General features: G+C 36.0%; 1 protein-coding gene across 1 annotated transcript in view; it reads right to left on the bottom strand.

Annotated features, from left to right (window-relative positions):
* The window catches only part of LOC105470746 (ankyrin repeat domain-containing protein 30B-like), a 135,950-nt gene that overhangs the window by 51,654 nt on the left and 71,868 nt on the right, over nucleotides 1-12,428 (bottom strand). The window contains exons 34-37 of the mRNA XM_071068734.1: nucleotides 10,909-10,937; nucleotides 10,744-10,816; nucleotides 4,945-4,975; nucleotides 1,958-2,030 (exon numbers count right to left, since the gene is read on the bottom strand). Coding sequence (XP_070924835.1) covers nucleotides 1,958-2,030; nucleotides 4,945-4,975; nucleotides 10,744-10,816; nucleotides 10,909-10,937 — 206 coding nt within the window. The remainder of the gene's footprint in view (nucleotides 1-1,957; nucleotides 2,031-4,944; nucleotides 4,976-10,743; nucleotides 10,817-10,908; nucleotides 10,938-12,428) is intronic.

Here is a 12,428-nt window from a genome sequence, read left to right as displayed (position 1 = left end):
CACACACCTGTAGTCCCAGCTTATGTAGGAGGTTGAGGCAGGAGAATTGGTTGAACCAAGAAGGCAGAGGCTACAGTCAACCAAGATCATGCCACTGCACTCCAGCCTGAGTGACAGAGTGAGACTCCGTCTCAAAAACAAAAAAACAACATGAGTTGAGACTAAAATATATTACAATATTTTTAATCTAAATTCTACATGGAGGATACTAGAAAATACAGTGTAACCTTCTTTCCTGTTACTACATATCTCTGATTTACTGTCTTCTTATTTAAGACATATTTCCTTAAGATAATGCATGTGAATTTATGCATTCTAAATATTAAAAGAAAATATAAATTTAAGCCACATTTAGAAATTCATTAGATTTAATTATAAGATACATTATGCATATTATCTCACTCGTAACATTCTATTACATAAAATAATCAATTGTCTGCTTATTATTCACATTGCAAACCTCTTAAAATGCTTTTTATAGGCAAGACTGTATTCTGGGCACACAAGGATGCACGCAAGTATGTTTTCTAACTTGCGGTATCTCATAGTGATGGAAGAGCTTCAAAAAGATTATTTAAATAACTAAAGAACTTCAAAAAGATTATTTAAATAACTAAATATAAAATCTTCTGAAATTTAAAATTTTCAAATGTGATCAAAGATCTTTGAACAATATGTTTAAAAACTGCAATTTAAAAATTCTGAAATTAAAATCTTACCATATGCTTATTAAGAGTCTCTGCTTCCAGAACTGGTTGTTTACTTAGGGTAAAACCTGCGTTCTTCATTTAGATGAAGAGTTTAAAGTATACTTTTAATTAAATAACTTAGAAAACACACTGGCATCCCTTAGTAATACAGATTCTGAGAAAGAGAATTTACATTTCTAAATTTCTACTAATATTTATTTATTTATTTATTTATTTATTGAGATGGAGTCTCGCTCTGTCGCCCAGGCTGGAGTGCAGTGGTGCAATCTTGGCTCACTGCAAGCTCCACCTCCCGGGTTCATGGCATTCTCCTGCTTCAGCCTCCCGAGTAGCTGGGACTACAGGCGGCTGCCACCATGCCCAGCTAATTTTGTTTTGTATTTTTTAGTAGAGACGGGGTTTCACAGTGTTAGCCAGGATGGCCTCGATCTCCTGACCTCGTGATCCACCCGCCTTGGCCTCCCTAAGTGCTGGGATTACAGGCATAAGCTACCGCGCCTGGCCTCTACTATTATTTTTTAAATTTGAGTTAAGGTCTCGCTATGTTGCCCACACGGGTTTCAAACTCTTGGGCTCAAGAAATCCTCCTGCATCAGCCTCCTTGGTAGCTGGAACTACAGGCATGCACCACCATGCCCAAATAAATTTTCACAACTTCTAATATTATTTTGGTGTATTTAAAGAACCAAGAAGAGAAACTGAGACAAAGCTCTCTCCTAAAAACTACGTGATATCAAAATAGTAGGTGCAAAAATCCTATATGTTATATGGCACAGTTTTGGAACTGAACAGTATCAGAGAAATTCCTTGATTACTATAATAAGTAACTTGATCCATTAAAGATAAATTTAAGCATGAGGTTTTTTTTAAGTTACAATAGGATAATTTTAACACTCACAGTAAGTACACTTATCCAAATAAAAATTTACCAGATTTTATATGTTCTCTACTGTGGAAAAGTTTTTTCTAATATAGTGCTCCTGTCACTATATATTCTCCAGCCCTTTCTTTTTATGGCCCTCACACCCTCAAAGTATTTACCAAACATTTGTTATTTACTAAAGTAAAAAAAAAAAAAAAACTGTTTAAATCAACTACTCATATTTCTATAAAATATTTTTATCTGACCAACTTTATATTGCCAACATGAAATAATGATACTTACAGCACTGCAAAACATGAAAAGTAAATACTATACAGAACTAGATTCCAACTGAGAAAATCAACTTCACGAAAGACCATTTTACCTTGGTAGCAAGACTAAAGTCTTCCTCAAGTTTTGTAGGCTGTGAATTTTCAGTAGTCGGTTTGCCAAAAGGACTTTAGAGAAAAAAGATACAACATAAAGGAGCAAATTCATATATTTAAAAAGGAAATCTGCTAGTTCATATCTTGGTGCTCACTCCAAAAAAATGAGAAGAAAAAAACAAAATCTGGGGAAAGATCAGTCCTCGGTATATTAAATCATGTTTCTTGGTATAATTAAAATATGCCCTCTGTTTTTAAAAAATATCTTAGTTACATATTTTTGACTCTACCTCCCGAACCTATAACATCCAAAGAACACTCACTCTTAGCTTCATAAAAAATAGTGACAGCCAATATAATTGGCATACCCTGAGAATAACTCGTCCTCACAAACTGTCCTCAGTGATGAACTGAAAATGTATTTAATGGCTGACATAACTTTTGATATCTAAATTGGAACAAACTTGATAACCTAAAATGAGGAAGAAAGATACAGTTCCCTTGTCCTTTATCCACTCTCTACCTCTGATTTAAAGACTAATCTGTGTCACAGGAAAATGACATTCTTTGTTTCTCAGCATAAAAACCACTTAAGAAGACCCTGTTGCTTTCCTTCACCCTAAAACACTACAGAGGGTGCCCTGAAATATTTGAAATGTTGAAAAGCTGAACCTACAAATGTCAAATCACAAATGTATATTTCTTATTGGGAATATTTTTCTCAACAAAAATTGAAACTTTAAAAATAATAAAATCTAACTACTTATTTTATACTTGTCCTTCCCTGTTCAGGGCTACATCAACTAGCAAAACCTTAAAAATCTTTGTACTTATTCCCAAGGAGAGAGACTGCTAGAAAAACTGAGTCCTGATAATTGGATTTCTCTAAGTACCGTATATACACAGAGAGAAAGATCTGGAAGTGGGAGCCACTATATATAGTGAAAGTGTCTCACTTCCACATCTTTCTTCTGCAGAGCTTCATGGCAGTCTCCAACCTTTAAATATTCTATTTAAAGATTACTATCTGTGCTTTGATGAGCTGAATATTTAAAGGTTGGAGACTGCCATGAAGCCCTGCAGAAGAAAGATGTGGAAGTGAAAGACACTTTCACTATATATAGTGGCACCCACTTCCAGATCTTTCTTTCTGTGTATACATGAAAAGATAAATTCAATGACCAACCAAGAAGTTCTGAATTTACCTATTCCTGGAAAACACCTAAATGGAGACTCAGTCAGTCATTCACCTCCAGCATAAGCACGTTATCAAAAACACAACTGAAGCTCCATGACTTATTTGATAGCCAATCTTACCCCTGCTTTACATGTACATGGTTACAACATCAGAGGCTTGGAAAAAGAGGCAAAGGGAAGGGGACACCTGCCTTGGGCCACAGATCTATGTAATTCAGCAACCTTCAATCTCCTAGCACTCAAGGGGCTCTAAGCCTCTCCAGTAAGATTTGGGGTGAAAGAACAGAATAGCACATTTCTATCTGATTTTAGAGACTTTTCCCAGTGGAAAAGCTCATTTTTTTTTAAATCTTTCCATAGAAACCTTGAAGCTTGTCCATTCTTCCAATTAAACAAGCAAAAAAGCAGTGACCTATTCAGGACTTCTTTTGTACCATATTTAATATGCCTTTCTAGATAACTCCCAATGTCTACTGTGTTTGTTCTAATTTATCTTCATCAAACTTGTCATAAGATCCAACATTCTGATCTCTTTGGTAAAACCCTTACTCCTACCAATCCTGGGATTATTTCTCTTCAGACTTGGCCTTTCCCTGCTAATTCCCTTGTTACCTACTTCCACTAGGTTCTCCAGCTAATTCCATTCTTATCCTTTTCAATTTGTTTAATTCGACCCATTTCCTCTTCCTTTCTATTATTCAAACACTCACTTACATGGTGATATAAAAACAAGAGTAATGGGCTTTGAAATGAGTTTAAATATTACTTGTTACCTCCTATATTTAAATAGGTCACTTTGAGTTTCAGACTCTCCATCTGAACAACCATTTTTCCAGGATATTAAATACAGGTTGAAATATGAAAGTATTTTGATTAGTCTCCAAGAGTCCTTAAAATCCTAAAATTTCATGTACTTTTAATTTTACCTATAGAAAAATGGGGCTGGTAGAAAGCAATAAAATAATAGAAGAAAAGAACACCAAGGAAAGCAGAGAAGAAAGTAATCAGGAAAAGATCATAGAAAAGTCATGGAAGAAGAAAAACAGACTCTAGCAAAAAAAAGAAGAGTGCATGCAACTAGGCAGGGTACTGCTTTGAAGAAAAACTAAGCTGGGAAGTCAGTAAACCGAGAAATCTATAAGAAATAGCCTCTAAATATGATTAACATATTTCTATGTAGATATTCTCCAATAAGAGTAAAATAATTCATCTATAGGATTTACCTGGTCTCGCTTATGAAACAAAAACCTATGTCTTGTCACCACAGCTAAGTCAGATCTGCTCTAAAAACTTTGATGATAAATCAAGGTACTGGTTACCACTCTAACTGTTAAACATGTTAAAACAAAGTCTTGGATTAACCAGTGTTCTAAGGGAAATCTCTAAAATGAGTTAACGTATAACAAAATGTGACTTTGTGAATTGATCCCATCTGGACCTATACCTTGATCCTAGTGATACATAGGTCTCCAGCAATCTATGCCGAGAGGGAAGAGAAGGGATTTGGGAGCAAGGTAGGCTGATGGCAAACTTAAGGGTCAGCTACTTTTTAGCTATGAAATCATAGGCTAATTAATCAACCTCTCTGAACCACATTTGCCTCATTAATACAAAGTAGGTGACAGTAGCACAGATGTTTTCCAAAGCTGTGTGATGACTACGTGAGATGATAAATATTAAGCACATAATACGTTGTCTAGCCTAGAGTAGAATACTCGACAGATAGTGGTCTCTTTTCTCTGTATTTTCTGAGTTAACATATACATTTTAAAAAACAGCAAAGTCTTACCTGAATGTAGACTCTACAGAACTCACATCCACTATTAAAGAAAAAAGTAAATACATTAAATCAACAAAGATAAATAAAAGATACAGAATATTAAAAACATAAGAGGGCATGATGGCACATGTCTATAATCCCAGCTACTTTGAAGGTGAGGCAGGAGGATCATCTGAGGAGCTCAGGAGTCTGAAAGCAGCCTGGGAGACATCACGAGTCTTCAACTTAGTTTAAAAGAATCATGCACACTTTCATGCATAATTCAGGTCTTGGTTTAAAAAGCATAATACTCCAATGCTTTGTTACAAAGACTCAGATGATTTATTATAAAGCATTTATTTGGGACCATACATCGAGACTATAGTGAAATTATTATTAAGTATACTATTATGAAATTAATGCATTAAGAATGTTTATTTCCCTTCTTTTATAGATCTCAAATGCAAGGAAAAACAGAATTTATCACAATTTGATATCTGCAAGTGAACTACAGTGTACAAAGAGTCATAATCCAAACAGAACCCTTTAAGACTGACAGAAAACTGTATTATTAGCAGAATTAGTATAAGCAGACAGTATCAACCTTAGAAAGTATAATTTCTTGATAAATGAACTTGGAGCAGTTAGAACAGAGTATACAGTAGTCTCTCTTTATCTGCTCTATGTGTAGAAAGACACACAACGTGATTTCTCTCTGTTCTCACACCACCATCATTAAAACAGAAGACATCTGTGACCAAATGTTGGAGGATTTTCTCCACCAATAAATAAGCAACCAATTCTGTACCAGAAACCAGCTGGTTGTCCCCTATTTAATTCCAACACTGTCTATCTAGAAAGAGTCTCAGATCCCATAGTCTGAGGGCTCAGTCTCACAAGACTGCCCTCCCACACCAGTTGCAAATCTGGATCTCTGAAACATCTAAGCATCTGGTTTCATGTTGGGGTCCTCACAACTTCATCTTTGGGTTGGATTAACATGCTAGAGTGCCCCAAATCCTAAAGGAAACATACTTACCAGTTTATTATAAAGGGTATTATAAAGGAGACACATGAAGAGATGCATACGGCAAGTTATAGGGGAAGGAGCATGGAGCTTCCATGCCCTCCCAGGGCACATCTGCCTCCAAACACTTCCATACATTCAGCTTTCTGGAAGGTCTCTGATCCCAGTCCTTCTGGGTTCTTGAACAGCTTTACTACATAGGCATGAATGAAAAAATCTGTGGCCACTGGTAATCGATATAACCTTCAACTCATCTCACCTCTAGGAGGTTGAGGGGTGGAGCTGAAAGTCCCAACACCCTAATCATGCCTTGTTCTTTTTTGTGACCAGCTCCTATCCTGAAGCTACCTAGGGATTGCCAGCCACCACTCAATTATTAGCATACAAAGACATCACTTTGGAGATTCTAAACATTTTATGAGTTGTATGCCACAAAACAGTGTTGAAGACCAAACATATATTTCAAAATATAATATCCATGGTTTTGATTTCTGTAATTTCAGTTACTCATGGTCAACCATAGTCCAAAAATATTAAATGGGGAATTCCAGAAATATATAAATCATAAGTTCTAAATAAGGTGTCATTCTAAGGAGTATGATGAAATATTAAGACATGCTGTTCCATCTCACCCAGGTCATGAGTCATCCCTTTGTATAAGCTAACTGCCCATTAGTCATCAAAATGGTCTGTCATCAAAATCCCAACCATCAACATTATCATGGCTCAATGATCCAGGGTCACGTGAAGCAGATGATCCTCCTTCTGATGTATAGTCAGATAGCCAGAAATAAATAGTAGCCTAACACCACATGACAGCACCTACCTCATTCACCTGACTTCATCTCATCACACAGGCATTATATCATTTCACAATCATCACACGAACAAGAAGGGTGAGTACAATACAAGACACTTTGAGAGACCACATTCACCTAACTTTGAATACAATATGTTGTTATTGTTTTATTATGACTTATTGTTAATCTCTCACTGTGCCTAATTTATGAATTAAACTTTATCATAAATATGCACATATTTAAAAAAACATGGATGTATAGGGTTCCATACTATCCACAGTTTCAGACATCCAGTGGGTGTCTTAGAAAATACTCCCCGTGGATAAGGCTGATTACTGTACATGTGTATGTCTGTGTGTGTGTGTGTGTGTGTGTGTGTGTGAGAGAGAGAGAGAGAGAGAGAGAAAGAGAATACAGATCTCCACTCTCCACAAGAAGCACATAAAAAAGACAGCACTTTTCCTTATACAAGACCCTTAGGTTTTGACAATTCTGGAAAAATGCTGGCACGCATACTCCCCAGTCTAGACAATTTTCCAGACCCTGGGTATGTTGACTGCTTCAGTTGCAAAGCATTAGGTAGGATCTTGGGAGATTTCTTCTTGGACACCAGAAATATTAACCACATCAACAGTGTACCTAACAACTCTAAAATAATTCTTTTGAACAGATTATCACTGCAGAACTTGTAAGTTAACTCCAATTGACTTTTCAGTAATCTCACTGCTTGAAATTCTCACATTTAAAAGAAATTTGCCACATCATTTTCTCTCACTCCTCTCCTACTTTTCATTAGCCACTGTTCAGTCTCCTTTACGAAGTCCTTTGACTCTGTAAAATGTTGATATTTCCAGGGTTTTGTCAATGGCTTTCCTCTTATTCTACATCTTCTGCATCATGGATATACTCATTGAGATCTATGGCTTTGTCTAAAAATTATAATAAAATTATTCTAAGCCTGCATCTCCAACCAGAGTTCTATCTCCAGCTAGAAATACCTATAATAATCCAATTACCTACTGAAAATATCCCACATAAATGTTTCATTGAACTCAATATGTGAAGAAAATTGTTGGTCTGTCCCATGATTGTTTGCACTTTTCTGTTGACCTGACAATTTCTGACTCCTTCCCCATGAGCATTCCCCACGTGGAAACTTATGAATGACCTGAGATTTTTTCTCTCCCCTAGCTTTTTAAACTCAATAATCAGTAAATCATATTAACTGTACCTCTTTTCTGCATTTTCTTTATCTTTCCATTCCCACTGGAAATACAAACTTATTTATTTTATATTTATATTTCCTAGTTAGACATGGCCCCTTAACTGATGGCTTTCACAGGGAAAAAGAAACCCTACCTGTAGGGGATCGGACAAAGTGGTTAGAAAAATTATCAAGATGGTTATAGAAAATAGACACGAACCTTCTTGGAAGGCCGGTGGGGTTGCATAGCTTCAGTAAATGATTTGGCTGAAAGTAGCCTAATCCTCTTTACTTTGAGTTGATAGCAATATAGCAAACATCTAGGGAATGTGGCAGAGTTTATCCAAATAGCTTGTTTACTCACGTGGTCCTAAGACCAAACTTTGATCATCCGAGGGTGCATGATTGCTCTGTACTGGGGGTCAGCAATGTTAATTACACTCTAGTGGTGTTTATTCGAGATCTTTGTCATTTACTCTGTACTAAATAATGCGAACTCTGCCACCTCATCGAGCCAACAATGCAGACTCAGGCAGCAAAGCCCCTGAGCCGCACTGACAGGCAAAATATCTATTTCAGTGTACGTCTCTCATCCCTTGCTAGGTCAGGTTCCACAGGATGGAACCCGCAGGTGGTGACCCGCAAGATGAATGCTGCAAAAGGATCACGACGGACCACTCAAAAATGAAGGTGAAAAGGACTGCGCAGTAAGTGAGTCAGTAAGTCATTGGTGCCCACTCAGGATTTCCAAGTTCCGGGAGAATTGTTCAGGCTAGGGTTTCATCATGGGACAACAATTATCAGCAGAAACAGTATATAAAAGTATGGAAAAAGCTGCTTAAAGTTAGTGGAGCCTCGGTATCGCAGGCTCAATTAAGGGACCTAATGCAAACTGTTGTATTCCATAACCCATGGTTATGGAATTCCAAATTCAGCTCACCAAATGGTTTTTAGACAAAGTTTTATTGGAGTACAATCATGCCTATTTCCTCACACACTATCTATGACTGCTTTCATGCTACAATGGCAGAGTTGGAAAGCTGTGATAGAGACCACATCACCTAACATATTTCCTGTTTGGCCCTTTACAGGAGAAGTTTGCAAATCTCTGGTTTGTACCATGACCAGTATGCCCTAATACTTTAATCTAATCTTGGGACGCTGCTCCTCAAACAATTCCAATGAATCCCTGCAGAAAATATTGCTGGCTTCCTACACATAACCATTATTTATTCTTTCTTGCTACAGAAACACAAGTTAATTTATATATTTATTATCCCATTACTCCCATCTCATCTACAAAACAAGAAATGATTCTAAGCTAATCACACTAATCACATTTGCTTTTCTAGTGACTGGTACAAATGAGTATTTGTACTTGGGATGTTGATGCAGGAGAAATACTTGAGTCTGGGAGGCAGAGGTGGTAGTGAGCTGAGATCACGCCATTGCACTCCAGCAGGAGCGAAAGAGTGAAACTCTGTCTCCAAAAAGATAAATATTTAAAATGTATTCCTGTATGTTAAATATTTTCACTTTAATTTTTAACATTAATTGAAGCAGTAAATACTCCCACTTCAATAAAAGCTCTCTGATACAAGCTGTCATTTAATGTTGACTTTTAGTGGCTATGAAAGACAGCCTAATTAAATGCTTTCAGAGTTAAAATGACAAACTATGAGGCCTCAAATCAAAGTGGAGCTAATTGCATTAAGTACAACTAAAATATATGATAAGTAAACAAAAAAGGAAGTTCCAATATAATATGTACAGTACAATAAGACAAGAAAACAAATTCTACATATAGTCTATAACCGCACACATATGTTGAGAATTTTTGTTTTTTTGTTTGCTTTTTGAGATGGAATCTCACTCTGTCACTCAGGCTAAAGGGGCACAACCTCAGCTCACTGTAACTTCTGCCTCCTAGGTTCAAGCGATTCTCCTGCCTCAGCCTCCAGAGTAGCTGAGATTACAGGCACCCACCACCACAACTGGCTATTTTTTGTTATTGTTAGTAGAGACGGGGATTCACTATGTTGACCAGGCTGGTCTGGGACTCCTGACCTTAAGTTACTTGCCTGCCTTGGTCTCCCAAAATGCTAGGATTACAGGCATGTGCCACCGTGCACAGCCTGTTGTAAAATGTTTTAAACATGCATGGAAATGACAACAAAAAACTAATTCAGGCTGTTTTGTACCTCTAGGCAATTAATTACAGTAGCATAAAAAGACACCAAGGCCAAATGCTTTGGAGTCACTCTTCTAAAACACTGTGTAGCAAAGAGTCATCAAGGAATGATTGCTTGATTTACTTTTTAATATTATAAGTCACACTCACACACACATTCAGTCAGCTAATTAAAAAAAAAACTGATTTTCTTTAGATTCTCAGAGTGACAACACTCATAGCTGTCATGTCAGCAAGTGAAATTTTCCTCTAGGTAATTACCAGAATTCCAGTCAGTATTTGAACCACTGCAAATATTTGACAGTCTCAAATTTCACCTGCCTTGAAACCAAGCACATACAGAAATTGCAAGTTGGAAACTTTATACTATCAGGACATTAAAGTAGAACCACATGAAGTAAAGCGGATTTTTTTTTTTTTAAATCTCTAAATCTTATGCTTGTAAATGGCATTTTTTCAAACATAAATACTAACATTGGCATTATTTGTATCAAATTTTCCCATCAAATTTTGAAAAGAAAACAACATTGGGAATAAAAAGGCTCTCAGCATTTCAAATATTTTAATATTCTTCTTTCCAGAGTAAAATTAAAATTACAAAATTTACCTGCTTTGAATGTTTGTATATCCTTCACTTCTAAGGCTTTATTTGGAATAGAAACTTTCATTCCACAAGTAGGCTAAAGGGTTTGGAAACAAAATAATTAATATATAATGTATACTTCATAAAATATGTAGTTAATACTCAAGATAAAAATATAAAAGGTATTACCTTCAGAAGACCATCTTTATGAGGAGACTCTAAAAGAAAAGGGACGTATATAATTGATTATATGCAAGCCTGTCAAAGCCTACCAAACATTCATACAGTGTGAATATGAAGATGAATCCTCATGCTTGAATTGAAAAGGGATTACACTAAGTTTTGGGTTCTTTTGGGTGATTGTATTTGTTAACATGCCTACTTGACAGAAATATACCTAAGAAAATTTCAAAAATAGATTTCACCAAACATGCTGTGAAGATTTCAACAGTGAAAATATATTTAAAGTGACAATAACTAAAGCACAAAAATCCTAATAGAAGTAAGAGTAAGCTGCTGTATAAGGAAAGAAGTTGTATTCAATAAGATGACCAAGTCATGCCCCCACCACCCCCCAACAAAAATAAATACCCAAGATAATGGTAGAATGCAATATTATATTGTTAAGGAAACACATCAGAATCACTTATGTCAATATACTACATGTAGCTATTATGTTTTTCAATTTGTCCTGTAATTTAGGAATTGCAAAGCTGTGATGAGATTTCAAAAGTACAATTTACTTATCATTACAGAGAATGTTCTAAATTTGTCAGCATATCTAATTATAGAATAAAAGTTAATAAACATATTCATTTTTGTACCTCTGTGAAATACAAGTATTTTTACATTGATGGGGTTCTCTAGCTTAGTTCTCTTAAAATTTCCTGATCCACTTATACAAAAAGGTTCAAGCACACCCATTCACAAACCAATACAGGCCAGGTGCAGTGGCTCATGCCTGTAACTCCAGCACTTTGTAAGGCTGAGGAGGGCGGATCTCTTGAGGCCAGGAGTTCTAAACCAGCCTGGACAAAATAGCGAAACCCAGTCTCCACTAAAAATACAAAAATCAGCCAGGTATGGTGGCACATGCCTGTATTCCCAGCTACATGGGAGTCTGAGGTACGAGAATCACTTGAACCCAGGAGGCAGAGGTTGCACTGAGCCAAGATCATGACACGGCACGCCAGCCTGTATGACAGAGCAAGACACTGTCTCAATAAAAGAAAAAAAAAGAATTCTAATATGAAAGTATCAAAAACTAGAAGTAAATTTCCAGAGGCTTTTTACATATCATTAACCTGCGTATTTCAATGTTAGAATAATGGTTATTGAAAATAACAGTTTTAGTGTTCAAGGAATGAATATTACAATTGTTTTGTTTCTAAAACTAATTCTATCTGTTCTACCATGTGAGTTGTTAAACTACTGTTATGAAAAAATTCTTATAGAAAACTTAGCTTCAAGAAAAAGCAGACATCTCTTTGATATAGAAATATATCTCATTTCATCAAATAACATGAATAAAACATGTTTAATCTCTCATTTTTCTCTACTTTTTTATTTTTTCAGTATGACACACTTTAGTACATTTAGAAATACCAACTACATATGTGGTTTTCATTGAGAGATAATTGATCAATAATTAAGACACTTCAGGGATATAAACTCTCTAAAACACACAAAATTTATGTCTACCCATTTGA

This window comes from Macaca nemestrina, chromosome 9 (assembly GCF_043159975.1).
Source record: "Macaca nemestrina isolate mMacNem1 chromosome 9, mMacNem.hap1, whole genome shotgun sequence".
In the NCBI taxonomy this organism is placed as follows: domain Eukaryota; kingdom Metazoa; phylum Chordata; class Mammalia; order Primates; family Cercopithecidae; genus Macaca; species Macaca nemestrina.
Note: the sequence above shows the minus strand (reverse complement) of the source record. Positions and strands in the feature narration are given on the sequence as shown.